This window comes from Mauremys reevesii, linkage group 2 (assembly GCF_016161935.1).
Source record: "Mauremys reevesii isolate NIE-2019 linkage group 2, ASM1616193v1, whole genome shotgun sequence".
Taxonomy (NCBI): domain Eukaryota; kingdom Metazoa; phylum Chordata; order Testudines; family Geoemydidae; genus Mauremys; species Mauremys reevesii.
In genome coordinates, this window is record NC_052624.1 from 155,221,445 (window position 1) to 155,236,596 (window position 15,152).

The 15,152-nt window shown below is 44.5% G+C and overlaps 1 protein-coding gene across 5 annotated transcripts in view; it reads right to left on the minus strand.

The window, feature by feature from the left end:
* Positions 1-4,480: 4,480 nt before the first annotated feature.
* Positions 4,481-15,152, minus strand: part of PPP3CC (protein phosphatase 3 catalytic subunit gamma) — a 48,053-nt gene continuing 37,381 nt past the window's right edge. For 2 of the 5 annotated variants that reach the window (XM_039523569.1, XM_039523567.1), the window contains exons 9-14: positions 13,189-13,314; positions 12,073-12,150; positions 10,359-10,440; positions 9,611-9,708; positions 6,020-6,049; positions 4,481-4,704 (exon numbers count right to left, since the gene is read on the minus strand). In XM_039523569.1, coding sequence (XP_039379503.1) covers positions 4,529-4,704; positions 6,020-6,049; positions 9,611-9,708; positions 10,359-10,440; positions 12,073-12,150; positions 13,189-13,314 — 590 coding nt within the window. In that variant the 3' untranslated portion in view covers positions 4,481-4,528. The remainder of the gene's footprint in view (positions 4,705-6,019; positions 6,050-9,610; positions 9,709-10,358; positions 10,441-12,072; positions 12,151-13,188; positions 13,315-15,152) is intronic. The other 3 variants (XM_039523568.1, XM_039523571.1, XM_039523570.1) reach the window with 3 other exon arrangements.

A 15,152-nucleotide genomic window follows, 5' to 3' on the forward strand; every position in this document is an offset into this window, starting at 1 on the left:
AAAATATCCCATTGCTGACTCCCTCCTTGTTACATGCACCTTGCTATAACATGCAAAAATAAGACAGGCTGCTAGGGACAGCCTTGTGGAGAAAGGAGTGCAGTGGCACTGCCCTTAATAGTCTGGAGTTCCATGGACTGATTGTACTCCTTGGCTTTTGTGTTTATTATTTATTTATATTTTTGCAAAGTCTCATTTGTCAAGCTTCTGCAGCTGGCTGGCAAGAGGGGATGGAAACAAAGGACGGAATGGCGCTCTGAGATGAGGCCTCTTCAGACATGCATAGTTCCAAGGCAGAACCAGTGCTGGGTTTCTGGGAGATGGGATGGGGTGCTGGAAGAGGAGAAACTACTTCAAGTCTCTGCAATACTTCTGCATTGGGAGCAGGGGGAATATTTAAGCTCCCTCCCTCTCTCAGACATGGCTTTGAAGGCCATAGTTCTTTGCACTCGTCTGTTACAGTGCAGAAGGGCAGGAGTCCCTCTCGCACCAAATGCTCTGGTTGTGGCATGATGCTTTGCTGGGAATGAGCTTTGCTTTCTTTCCAGAGCTGCCCAGCACTCAAAGGCCTATGCTTCGAGGTCTCTCCCCCGCTCCTTCCTTGGGATACAAAGAACAGAAGTGAAGGGGACTGTGAGGTTTAAATGCTTAGCACTGAAGGTTGGTTCACATACTGTGTTTATATTTTAAAAAGCAAAAATCCTGGCCGCCCCGTCTCTGATTGAAGGTGGAATCTCAACATGCCCAAGACAACTGCAGCTGGTGATGGTACACTCCTCCCCTACTGTCAATGCACGATCACCACCGCTCACACACTGCACCACTTGGCGCAACAGGAGCTAGTTAACCTCTGAATTAAAGAGGAAAAGCCAGGACAGGGAAGGTTACAAGATGAACATCAATTAAGGGGGTAATTAACACCCACTCTCCCCAATCTGTGCTGCTGCTCACCCCCTCGCCCCATTAAGAACACTGCATACTGTGCTGAAGAAACACAGACCCTGGCACCAACGTTCCCATAGCAACTGGAGACTGTGCTTCGCCTGACAGCATCCTATCTGCATGTGCTTGTGTGGGATATGGAATACGTTTCCAGCAGCTCTCCGCTTGATAGAATAAGGAGGGGAAAGACCCGATAGCTCCTGCATGGGGAAGCCATGAGTCATCCATAGAGCTCCTTCCGCCCACAACACACTGGGCTAGTGACTGCTGTCAGAGCCACTCAGTACTGCTCATTCGAACTGATTGTGACTAATGTGAGAGCTGGGCTCCTCCCCATCGGAGACAGCCTCATTGACTGACAATTAGCAGATGACTTGGGACTCCTGTTTAAGGAACACCCAACAATTAACACGCTTAAAACAAGCCCCCTCTGGCTCAATGAATTGCTAAGTCACAAGCCAATCAGAATTTAGGAAGCCAGCTGTCACCCCCCAGTTATGCCCCCTGATTAGTTGAGGATGGATAATTTCAGCAGGCACACAGCTCCAGTAACTATGGTTTCGAAGCTCTATGCTTTGCAAACACCACTTAAGCAATGCTATGGTGAGCCTCCAGGTTTGAAACAGAAACTAATCTTTTTCTTTGAGGAGTAAGGGCAAAGAGGTTCAGAGCAGAAGCTGGTAGGGCTGAAGTGCAACCTGCTTTAAAACAAAAAACACAGAACAGGACAGCGTTTCAGGAACAAATGCCTTTTCTTTTCAAGAAAGCCAACACCAGCAGCCTGGAGTTCACGAGCAAAGCTTCCGTTGCAACTGGGGCAGAAACAACTTTCAGTGTTAAGCTTCCAAAGGGTGATGGGCAGAGGATACCTTGGCAGTGTCTTCTCCCACCACTAGTATGGACAGAAAGGCTCCAACCTAGCCAAACATCCCCCTCCACCCCCCCCATTCACTAACCCAGTGGTCCCCAACCTTTTTCGTCTGGCGGGCGCCAGATGACGAGCATCCGCTGAAATGCCGCCAACAAGCGGCATCATCCAGTGGTGTCGCCACCAAAATGCCTCCGAAATTCAGCAGCATTTCGGCGGATGCTTGTCCGCTGGCCAGTATGCGGGCGCACTTAAGACGCCCGTGGGCACCGTTTTGGGGACCCCTGCACTAACCCCTAAGGAGGGACAGATTCATCTAATTCTGGTGCCTGTCACATCATGGCTCTTGATGCTGCTCAGAGAAGATCTCAGCCAGGTCAGAGTGTGTGCACTACACACTAGGGCAGCACACTGCACAACCAGCCAGTTTTTCAAGGAAGATGCAATGTTTAGGTCTATTCCTTCTTTGGAACAGATGCCATAGAAAGAAAAGGGATATCAAGAGGGACCCCTTGCCCCAAATGGAGTAAGAAAAGACAAGCCTTCCAAAAACACTCACTTTCACAAGGCAGCAGTCATGTAAAAAAAATGGTGACACGTGACTTTAAGAGTCCATCGCTAAAACCCCCTTCTGCTCAGATGCAGTGTCCTAAATAACTAGTATGAAATTAAGTTTGTGACATAGCATTAGAAGTGACAATTTAAAAGATTCCTGTGAGGCAGCTGCCTTCCTCTGGGACTGGAATCAAAGACTATGCCCACAGCATGAAGGGAAGATAGTAACATCAAGGGGCTTCAAAACAAAATAAAGAACAGGGTGCATGGATCACCCAGAGGGTAGAGTTTAACTCTGCTCATCTGCCTCATCTGCTTGGTGGCACTAGGAGACGTCATACATTTGTTCAAGTGGGAAGGGGAGCAAAAAGCAGCCAAGGACTAGCATTTGAGTGATGCTGCTTTGATGCAATGTAATAAGCAGGAGGGGATTCAGCTAAAATGACCAATATGGGAAAGGCAGAAAGAGAGGAGTTTGCATTTTGTAAAAATAAGCAACCAGGTTTGGATTTTTCAAGGTCTGTTTCAAAACTGGATTCAGGCAAAGACTGAATAAGTAAATGAACCAGACTGGGTACTTTGCTTATTTAGATTCCAACTTCAAAACACAAGGTACTCTTTACAATGTATAGAGGCCATTCTTTTGGCATCCCCAGTGCTGCATTTATAGTAGAAACCCACCATCCCCTAAAGAGATCTCCTTTCCCCCAACTCATTAAGAGATATACTATGCAAACAGCCTTCAAGAACCTCTAGCCCAGATCCACTGAGTTCTCCAAGCCACTTTCCTTCTATAAAAATTATCCTCCTCAGTACAGGCAAAGGACACAGATGTTTCCAAGAAAGTACATGTTTCACAAGTCCCCCTCTGCACTGACCATTCAACAGCACAGATATTTAGGGGAAGGGGGGCAATGATCATTATGAATCACCAATCCTTCCCCATCCCATCTATCTGAGGCCACGTAAATTACTCCCTCTTTCAAATGGAGTCACTGATGTTCCCTGGATGGCTCACCATTTTCCATACAGCATACACCGTCCATACCTCCACTAGTGACTAGGTTCTTGCTCGCCTAATCCCTTATGCTGGGGTGCGTGTGTGTTCATTCGTTCTGGTTGCTACTGCCTGTGGCAACACCAACACCAAGGGCTTGTCAAGACAGTTAGTGCGCGGCAAGCTGGAGTGTAAATCCTAGTGCACTAATTGGCTACATGGACATTGCTATCGTGCACTAAATGAGCCCTAGTGTGCACTGACCTACTCCTGTTTCAATGGACTACAAATCAAAATGCACAGTGTTCTGTAAAGAACGTTTAGATGCACTTGAAGTGTTGTCTGTACTGATGGAACGATGCAAATGGTTTGCTTCAGAGTCTGAAAACCAGAAGCTTTGGAAAGAATGGCGACTAGAGGGGATGTTTTCCCATGCTCACCTTCCAGGTCATTCTAAGAGGTTTTTTGTTCTATTGGAATAAATTGGAATCCTGAAGAAAAATATGCTATTATTGGAAAATTCACACCCTTATCCCCAAGAGATAATCCAACACCCCAGCTGGAATCTGAACTATCCACTTTATCACCACCTAGGATAAAGTCTTCCAAAAAGAGAAGGCTGGGTCTGAGCCAGTCGCACCATGCAGCATGCCATCTTCCACAAAATCAATCGCTAAAGCAGCGGATGAGCTAGACAATAAAAGTTGAAGAAAATAACAGCAAACTCCGTGAAGACAGTTGTGAAAACATGTTTTAAAATGAAAGATGCTGCTTTTGAAAGCACAGGCTAATTTAAAACTGTACCAAAGTCAAGATCAAAGTTGCTTGGGACTCTGAGGGTTTTTTTTTGTTTTTTTTTTTAAATCCTCAGAGGTTCCCCTTCTGTGGGGGAGAGGTCAGCTGTACAGCACAACACTTCATATAATCACTAGCAATTAGATTGGTTTCTAAATTAAAAAAAAAGATGGACTTTTTATATACTGAACATAAATTAAAAAAATTACAAAATGGTCACCTTTCTTACAGAATGGATGCAAACTGGATTATGAACGTGCCTCCAGGTTAAGTTTATTCCTCCCCATCCCTATCCCACCCCAATAATAAATAAATAAAATTCATTAAGTTTTGGATCCTTTAGTGGTGCAGATTAGGCATCAGAACCATTACTAAGCTTTCTTCCCTGTGCCGTTCTTCTCCGCAGAGTTTGTCGAGGTTACCAAGTTCACCGGCCCGTCTGGGTGCATTGAATCTTTGCGCGGCGGCATGCGTTCGTTAATGCGGTCCAACCCTCTGGCTTCTTCGAAGCTGCGGATCTTGTGCTGCGGTGAAAATCCACGGATAGCTAGAGCAAGGAGGGCAAAGAAGAGTCAGTCTGTGCCATAGTATACTGAGGAACAGCCTATCAGCACACACCATACTACAGAACCGAGAGTCGTGGCTACAGAGCACATGTCTGGGTAAGAAAAAATAAGCAGCGGATCTGTGTATGATTTTGTCATTGTCTCATGAACTGGCGAAGTTATACTGGTGACATGTAGAATTGCATTATCTTTCATTAAACCAATTTCGAGGGTTCAGTTCAATTTACACAGCAGCACCAATAAAGCCAGTGCTTATTTGCATTGTTTTCACTTATGACTTCCCTTGCGATACTGTTTAGCGGGGGCAACCTGCAGGCCAGACATGTGCCCTGTATTCTGAAGAGTTAATGCAGTGAAATAGCAGCACACTTTCAAAGCTGAAAAACATAATACTAAAAAAAACAGTGAGGACAAATCAACAAAGGGCGTTTTACTTCAACACAAAAACCACGCACTGCAACACCACAAAGAGGAGAAAGAGCTAATCCTTGGATCGGAAAGGAAGCATTTTATCTTGCATGACCAGGAGCTAATCGCATGGGACAGAGCCCCACTGCAGATGTGTATGTTTTGTTTCTACTCAATCTTGCAGTAATTCAAGTTCCTTGCAGGGACTGCCCTACACAAAGCATTTAGCTGGTTTGTTTTACAATAGATTTAAGTAAAAGGTTTTGCTCCAAGATTAAATTTGTTCAGATATTGTGATCTCCGAATAGTGCGGTTTTACCCCATGTAAATCCGATGAAATTTTGAAGGAGAATGTATGTTTCCAAAGGAGTAATTTCATTACTCTGGTATTTAACTGCAGAGAGGGTATTGCCTCTCCACACTGTGCTCACTCCACCCAAAGGGAAGGCAAAGGCTGAGATCAGATCCCAAGGAGACAGGATAGCAATAAATACAATCAAATATTTCCTATATGGTTTTGGTCAACTGCTCTTGCAGCCTTCAGAAACATATTGTCAAAGGCCTGAGCTGAGCAACAAGCCATCCAGTGATGAAGTTTCAGGAATCAAACACTAGGACCTTGACGAGACACCAGAATTCTCAGTCTGGGATCCTGCTACAGAAATACAGCAGTCCCAAAAGCCCAGTCTTATGAAATTAAGCATCCCAAATCATCTCTGTGACAACAAGGCTGAGACAGATCTGAGGTAGCCCAAAATTTTATTTATTTTCCCAGAAGGGGCCAATCCCTTTGGTGATGCAAGAGTAAAAAGCTTTCATACTGCTGATAAAGCTCCTTAAAATTAGCAGACAAACATGATTGAGTCTCTCGCAGGATTCTAGCCATACCTTCCCGTGCCTCTACCGCTTCTACTGTGGCTGTAATACAGGAGGAACAGTGGCATGCAAAAATGAAGACAGAAAAGAGTGAGTGAACTAACATTATTGCTGCCATTACAGAGACCCACAACCTCCCTGCCCCAGTAAGGACCATGATGAAGACCAGTTGGCAGAGAAGGACTGACAGGAGCTAGACAGAAGGGCTGGAAGGGGATTTCACTCAGCTGGGATTTCCAGCCGAGGATTCAGACTTCAGGCTGTTTGGGAGCCTCCTTCCTCTTAGTGGCATGAACTTCACCATACATGTCAAACTGCTGAGTCCAAAAAAAGTAATAAAGCAACTAACAGGGCTGGCCTTTCAGCACCTCCTGGGCCAGATGCATGTGTGTCCCATGATACCCATGGGACTAGTACTTTCTGGACTGAAGAGTGCCACGTTTCCATTGGTTTGCAAAGCTGACCTTTAATGGGCATCCACTACTGCCTTCAGCTTAGTGATGCTTTGGGAAGGAGAGTTCCATGGATAGAACTCACTGCCTCATGGAGATTACAGTGCACAAACCTACCTGTGGCAGAAGTGCCCTTGTCACTTAAAGAAGAAACTGACCTTAATCAACAGGTTGGCATTTGGACAGGAGGGGAAGCAAAGGGGGTTGGCTCCTTTTCTGGGAGCGGAGTACTGAGTAGCATAGTAACTAGGCTGTTCCGCTCCTGATGTCTTGAAGTAGAACACAACACAGGCAGATATTTCAAACCTACTTGGCTTCAACTCCTCCCACAAAAAAGGGTTACTAAGCGACAGGACACCATAACGTTTCAGCAATGTCATGTCTCCCTCCACCCCTGGAACTGCTGTGATTGTCAACGTGCTTGTGCTACTAACCCCTGTCAGAACACCTGGTAGCAGGGCATTCTCAATGGAGGGACTTTAACTGGAATCTACTTCTCCTTTAGGCTTGAGAGTGCCTGAGATCCTTGTGGCACAATGCACAGGTCATGTGTTCGGGCTTCCAGACAAAGGGTGAGGAAGGGGTAGCATTGTTCGTTAACATCGTAACTCTGGCTTGAGCATCATTAGTTGGCTCTTGTTAATCTCATGTTATTAAAGATCTGTAAAAGGCTCGGAGACAGTGAGAAGGGGAGTAAACCAACACCCAGCCTCCCCGCCCTGACAATGAGGGCGGAAGATGATCCAATACAACACCGAATGCTCACAGCTTGGTGTGGCCATTATCTGTGGAATGCATGACCGAACAGGGGGGTTTCCAGAGTGGTCTTTGAAGGAGGTCATTCGGTGCATGTTCCAAGCATATGGGTAGCATGGAAGACAGCATGAAGTTAGGAGTGGACAAGAGGGACAAGGAATGACGAGGAGAGCAGCATGGGGAGGGCATAAGAAGCAGGATGGTGCTTAGGAGCTGAGCATGGAGATGCAGGTAGCAGTGGAGTTATGGATTGCCTTGAAAGTGAGAAGCTCAGACATCATGAAGAAGAGGGAAAGTCAACAGAGACTGAAGGAGAAGGAGGGAGAACAGGGTAAGAGCAACAGGAATGATCTAATTGGTCTGCCATCTCTCTCACTATTATGATCAAACCACAAAGCTCACTATGAAGCTGTTTAAAGCTAAAATCCTTCACTTCAGGTTAAAGCATGGCTCTTTAGAAACTTTGGGATGTGTCTGCATTGCACCTCACCTCTGAGGAGGTGGGGGTTCTGGGGAGAGGAATAACCTAAAAAAAGCAATGGACAGAAGTCTGTGTCCTAAGCTTGTTTGCACCTCTCCGGTCTATAACATGTATCACCCTTCAAACTAGAGTTTCATAAAACAGTGTTACATGACTAAGCGACTAACACTTATTTCAGCATAAACTTTCGTGGGCTACAGCTCCCTTCTTCGGATGCATAGAATGGAACACGCAGACAGGAGATATTTATACATACAGAGGACATGAAAAGGTGGAAGTATTCATACCAACTGGAAGAGTCCAATCAATTAAGACGTCTCAATTGATTGGACTCTTCCAGTTGGTATGCGTACTTCCACCTTTTCATGTCCTCTGTATGTATAAATATCTCCTGTCTGCGTGTTCCATTCTATGCATCCGAAGAAGTGAGCTGTTGCCCACGAAAGTTTATGCTGAAATAAATGTGTTAGTCTCTAAGGTGCCACAAGTACTCCTGTTCTTTTTGCGGATACAGACTAACACGGCTGCTACTCTGAAACATGACTAAGCCTGGCTCTAATCTTTTGTATCCCAAGGTTATCAGAGCACGTTCAAGGTGAACACCTGCTTTCTCACCCACTGACTTTCTATTCTCACGCCCATAGCTTAATCAGTGTGACAGAAATCACATTGGACAGAGCGTAAAGTAAACTCGCACATCTCCTTGGACAAAGAAAACCTACAAAACTTGGGAAGATGCCACATCATCCAAACCCAATAGGATCCTACAGCAATTCTCCTCTCATGCACCCACATGAAATATTTAATCAAAGCCAGACAGTCCCAGAACAAACCTCTTTCAGAGCCATCAGGAAACCATCCAATGCTGATAGAAAGGGAAAGCAGGCCAATTATATGCCAGTACTGAAGGGCTGGCAGCAGGAAAGGATTAAAACACTAGATTACAGGATTCCCTCTGGGGACACATGTTACGATGATAACTCATTCCCTGACCACCAGCCAATCTCCACTCCTGTAGCCTGAAACACTCCACTTATGTGAGGTTTGATCAATGCCGCTCTCAGAACGTTAATATAATTTGAGACCGATTGGTGGGAAGCAACAAGGGTACTTGCCAAAAATACAGAGAAAGTAACAAGCATACAGGAAAGCTACTCAAACCCAATGGACCAAGTCACTGGGACTGCCAAGTCTGAACATTAAAAACAGACTTGAGAGAACTAACTTCTTTTAAAGTAAAAATATAAGTTTCCCCATCCTGGAATCATAATATTAGGGTTGAAAACAAAGGGATTTAGTTTGATAAAAAGAACCAAAAAGCAGACTCATTTATCATACTATTCAAGTACACTGGTACACAGCAGCAGCAGAGTAGCTGAAGCAGAGACTGCCTGGAGACAATGTTAGGGGGCAGGGGGCACAACCCTTAAGAGTTGTTATAACAAACAAGAGATGATACACATGCTTGAAGCCTGATTCTGTTCAGTCTCAACCCTTGCTACCATTACTGACCATGAGATTATACTAGTATCTTAGAAAAGACCCCCTACCCCCACCCCAGTTTGTATCCGTTTATACCAGGAGTTCTCAACCTTTCCCTCCTACGATCCCACACAATGGTCCTCCCGAGAATCCTTTGCCCCCATTCCCATGGTACTGCAGGAGAGGAACTGTAGGAACTGGCACAATGGTTTATGGTGGCACCTGAAGGCCAGATATTTCCATGCCATCTCTGCTTCAGCAGAACGCCAGATCAGGCAAATAGAGAATCATGACTCCTCCAAACAAGTGCTGGGGGCTCCCTCACGTGTCCCAAACCACACGTTGAGAAGCACCTATGTACATGTGTAACACTGGAGCAGAAGATTCAGTGAGCTCCATGCACAGTGTAAGGGTTATTTCGCAAGTACTCACCAGTCTGTAGAGTCTGCTTTCCCCCTGAGAGGACTCCCAGGGGCAGAGTACCTGTGGGAGTCAGGCCTTTGAGAGTCAGCACACTCTCACTCTCCTCTCTGGAAAAAGGATGCAGAAGGACGGATTACTCTTACCAAAGCCAGCATTTAGACAAGAGGGTTACAGCCAGAGGCATGCTCACTAAAATATTCCTTCCCTCATAGGGGAATGCTACATACTTACCTTTGGGTAACTCTTAAGCCTAGGTCTGTACCATCTTGGCAGTAAACTGTTGAAGGTGATCCAAACAGCGTACATTTGATGTCTTTTTCTACCAGGAAGTTTAATACAACCTTGTAGGCTCAGGTACTCTGTTTACTAGGATGACGTGCAGCAAAGCCAACATCAAGGCAATCACTTCCCCAATACTTCATTGTTTACATGAAATGCAGCTCTGATCTGGAGGGATCCCTACTATAGGTCTAATCTTCTCTGTTTATGAGGATGCTAGCTTTGATGGGATGGAAGTTTTTGTAGTCCCCGAAGAACAGGATTGACCATCAGCTTTGCAGCACCAGACACAGATACATGGGAGCAATTTTCCCAAACCCAGACCCCCCATTTTGATATAGTTTTGCAGTCTCTCTCAGCTGGATTCCTGACTGCATACTACTATCTTCACTCATACAGGTCAGACAGAGGCGCAACCCCCAGTACCCAGATTGCACATTAAGCTCAGACACAAAACACTCCCAAGTTGCCTTCTTACCGGAGAACTGAAAAAACACGTGCCATCTTCCCAATGGCTCTGATCTTATTCCTGATTATCTCCTTACGGACTGTCGTGCCTGCTTTGAAAGAAAAAAAATTGTGTAAGGATTTCTTGCCCCCCCTTTTAAAGCCACAGGTAATGTCAGTATGGAGCATCTGTCTGGCTCTAGGAAAGAGAAATCATGGATTACAAATTCACAGCTATGTTCCCTAGAAAACAGACTATTTGGAGGGGGGTAGGAATGGAAATGAGGATGGTGACATTGACAAAAAGACACACAGAATAAAGGTCTAAGGAAAAAGAGTAGAACCACCAGAAGAATGGATCACGCACTTCTTGCTTGAAGCAGCAGATCTTTACTCAACAGGTCAGATCACATTACACAGAATGTACCACAAATGACTCAGCCATGTAGACAGCTTGGTAAGGCAGGACACGGACAAATCTGACTGCTGATGAATACCTTGGAATACTGGGCTGTGCTTGCAGAAGAGAGAGTGGTCACACAAGCATCACCTCTGGCGTAAACACACATAGTGAATGGCTGGCTGGAGCCTTGCAACTCTGCTTTGATCCTCACTCAAACACAGTGAGGTAGGTGTACTCCCTTTTTACTACATACACTGGGAGAAAAGCATGGAAGGTGATTGATGATAAAATAGGATAGACATCTCCTCTCAGCTCAGACTCTTCAAATGGCACTATCACACATTAGAACAGTACAAGCCACACTGGAGATTGAACATGCACCAATGGTTTTGCCATGCACTAGGTGGCTGCATTAGGAAGTCAAATAGAAATGTGACCCCATCTCTCAAGTTCCTAGAGGAACGCAGCAGGGTTAAAAAACACACAGCGCTTCTGTTAAAGCTGGAAGGGGGATGGAGAGCCTCCCCAGCTAGTCAGCTATTCAAATCCACTCCAAGGAATCTGGTGGCACAGGCAGTGAGAATTAAGTTTGTAGCAAATTCTAGCTGGGTACCTTTCTGATAGCTTGAAATGTAGTGATCTTCAGGGAGAGGAGACACCAAGAAACAAGCAGATGAAGACAGAGATAGAAGAAACAAATTTAATTTTCATGGGAGGGAGGGGGGGGGGAAATCAAAAATGAAATTAAATGGGAGAAGCGGGTTAAAGTCTTGACCTGTTGACAGAAGTGGCACCTTGTTACGTTATACCTCTCCTACTACTTCCATGCCGCATTTACTTTATTTTCTCTCAATATTTTTCCATTTGTCAACATTGATGTATTACCCCACCTGCATTCAGCTTCCTTCACACATCACCACTTCAAAAATCACTAATCAGGTCCAAATAATTGGCTGCTATTTCTGGAGCTAGTATGAAAAGGAAGGACAAATTGGCCCAGTGCTTGAGTGTTAAAGTTTAGATGTAGCAGGACAGAGTAGCAGCGGAAAGACTGTCTGCACCAGTAAATTGAGTAGTAACGTTTGAGTCAGTAAAAATAACTTGGGGAATTTATTGGGGAATAATCCCATGACCTGGTAATGCCAGGAAATCATTCTTCAGAATATCTCGTGAGGAGTGCATTGCCACAAATAAGTACAACCCTACGCACTTCACTGTCACTGGATTGCAAGGGGACAAAGTTTGGTATTTAGTTCTAAAGTGGATGCCAATCTCTCTTAATTTAGCTTTAAACCATTCCCTCACCACTGTTAACAGCCCAACTTGTAATAAAGGTTGTTACCTTCCAAAGTTTCATCACCATCTGAAATCAACTCATCGTCAGAGCATATGTTGAGGATGTTGACCAGCATCTCTGTGACTGCAAGAAGTAGTGACAAATAGGTAGGAAGATTAGAGGGGGCTGCTGCTCACACTGCCCAAAGGGGAAGGGTGAGCTGGACTGAACCAATGATATCAGTCATGTACACATTTGAAGAGGGAGCCCAAAGATATTTTATAGCTACATTCTGCAGCATCTTTTATTGCAAAGGATCCCAAAACACGTTAGATGAGATACCTGAGACCCTCTGTCACAGAGGTGGGTGCAATGCACAGAATGCTGCACAACTGCATGGGAACTGGTCAGGGAGTGAGGTATCCATAGTGTTCATGCAGAAGAGATTGGGTCTCAGTTAAGATCCCTTCCCAATCCCCCTTCACTCCCCACACTCCACAAAAACTGCATAATACTCCATCTGTTTCAGGGAATGTCGGCTTGTCTGGGATTTCAACCTTTGGTTCCACAGAGTAAACATTTTAGACCTTTAAGCTATCCCCAAAATCTAAAGCCCAGAATGAGAATCTAGCCTGGTTGTGAGAGGACAGCGCTCCTTTGTTAAGAAGCTGGAATTTTGGCAAAATCTGGGGGGTTTTAGGCAGCCGTACCTTATTAAAATTGAAATCAAAGCCTCTCCCTGACTGTGGTGAATGCTTTTTCTGATGGGCCACATATCTACATATCTATCTCTTTCTTTGTGTAGCATCGAAGATGTCAGCACAGTTGGGTGAATTACCTAATCAGGGCTGGTTCACAGTACAAAAATATTGTGAAACAGGGACCATTTTATTTAACTTCTTGGTAATGGCAAAGCAGATCTTCTTCCCCAAAGAAACTTAAAATCTGAGGAACTTTAGCCATCAGAGTTCTACTAGTGTACAATAGGTCACGGAAAGTCTGAACTACTTATCAATGCCATTTTACACTGCCAAGCCGCACCACATATTTAAAACTTCCTAGATAATCACTTGATTTGATATTTACAGATATTTAGTTACCTTCAGGGGGCTGTTAACACACACAGTGCTATGATCCGTCACTGTTTAGGCCAAACAGAAATCTGAATGCTTTATTTCTTACCCTTTTCCCCTACAAAAGGTAAAGACCATGTGAAGACATCCATGAAGTTTGGAAGCCAGTAGGGGTGTGGAGAACAGTTGAACTGTCTGATGTTCATGACATTGTTTTCATATTTCAGCACAGCAGCTAAAAAAGAATAGAGTGAGAATGTGTGTATGTAGGCACGGTGAGCTCTGAGGCTCAAAGACAGTCTCCCTCTAGGTTCGTTCAGCACTGAGCGTTAGTGATCACACAATGACAACTAGTTCAATTTGTGCAGCACCAAACTACTACTTATCTAGAATTAAGAGGCTTAAGTGGTATTTTCAGTTTATCAACTACAGGGCATGACGTTTTAGACATTTCACAATAGCTCATCTTCCAAATAGCTCCTCAGGACAATATAATGAGACTCTAAAGAAAAAAGTACACTCTGCTCAGAAGCCTCACACGGTCACCTCAAAGAAACCATGAACTAGAAACTCTTGGTCCTAAGTTAAGGTTAGAAAGATAGGTGGAAAGTTTCCCTCACTCCTTATTTAATATCAGCAGGGTTAAAGTTTATGAACATGGACAGCAACCGCATGTTATAGCGGCACAGTCACCATTACTAGTGAGTTGCCATTACTGGCATGTATGTCATTCCCCCAGGGCTTATAACTTGACAGTTTAGTTGTAACAGCATGCAAACTGTCACCTTAGAGGGGGACACTTTGAAAGCCAGCTAAGCCATTTCTGGATCAGAGTGCGAAAGAAGGGGTCTTGTTTAAGTTTCCTACTTAGTCCAGTTTAGACTAAAAAAATGCTTTAGCTTTTAGTTTTAGAAACAAGATTCGCAGCTGCTTTTAGACCTCAGTGCAGTTCTAAATTCACAGCAATGCTCCTTTTCCCAATGCCCATCAATATTCATTTAAGGACCCCTGATGACATGGTATAAGATGACATTCCCACAGATATCAGAATCAGAGGTGAAGGCCTATTAAGTACTCTTGGACAAGCAGTTTAAGATTGTTCCCTCTGAAGCATATACTAGGTGTGTGTCCAGAGTAACTAACTGATTGCCCCCAACTCCTCTTCAAGACTATTCCTCTGTCCTACAGATCAGGCTCTTAGGAAAGAGTTCCTGCTCTCAGCCTAAATTTTACCTGTGCTCATTTTCATCCCATTATTTGTATTTATAACCACCACGGACTATTATGAACAATTTTCTTTCTCCTTCTCCTTCGTGTTTACGTATGTCAAACGCTTCTAGCTATAGAGTGTCCTGTGGATCCACTGACCTGATGATGTCAGTGAAACAGCGTGTTACTTCAGTAAGCAATGCCACAACAATCTGCTGCCAATTTGAATGCAGCTGCAATGCTAATAGCAAAGCTACTTTTCATTCAGTGCCATCATCCAAAAAAGGAAAATAATGTGATGCTGAAGTATCTAAGTTGAACTGACTAAAGGAAAGAAATTCAGAACCAAAGCTACTAACTCCATGGTTTATTTATTCCTTTGTGCACTGGTGCTGCAACACATGGGTCGGGATAGGGTTAAGTCATACACAGAGTGGCAATCTTCACTATGAGTTTACAGGCTTTTTGTCAAACTGACACTTAATGAAGCTCTTTTGGATTCAACACTAGCTTATCCCAGGCACACATCACATTGAAGACGAGATGTTTTCTTAGGGTTCCATCAGACCACTGTGGCAGATAAAAGGTAATATAACTTTAGGGATCTTGAAGAGCCTGTTTTGAGCTTTTCCACCTTCTTCCCCAGCTGTCACTTCCCAGACACCCACCTCCCCCTGAAAGCTGAGAACCAGATGAGTGGGAGCAGAATCATATCAGCAGGTCAGGCCAGGCTAGAAGAGAGGGGTAGCAGCACACAGCAGTTAGCATGATGCTGTTGGCTCAGTGGCTAGCATGTTCTGGCTCACAGGGAAGTGGAAGAGGTTTCATTCAAATGAGAAGGATGGAGTGAACTGGGGCTACTGC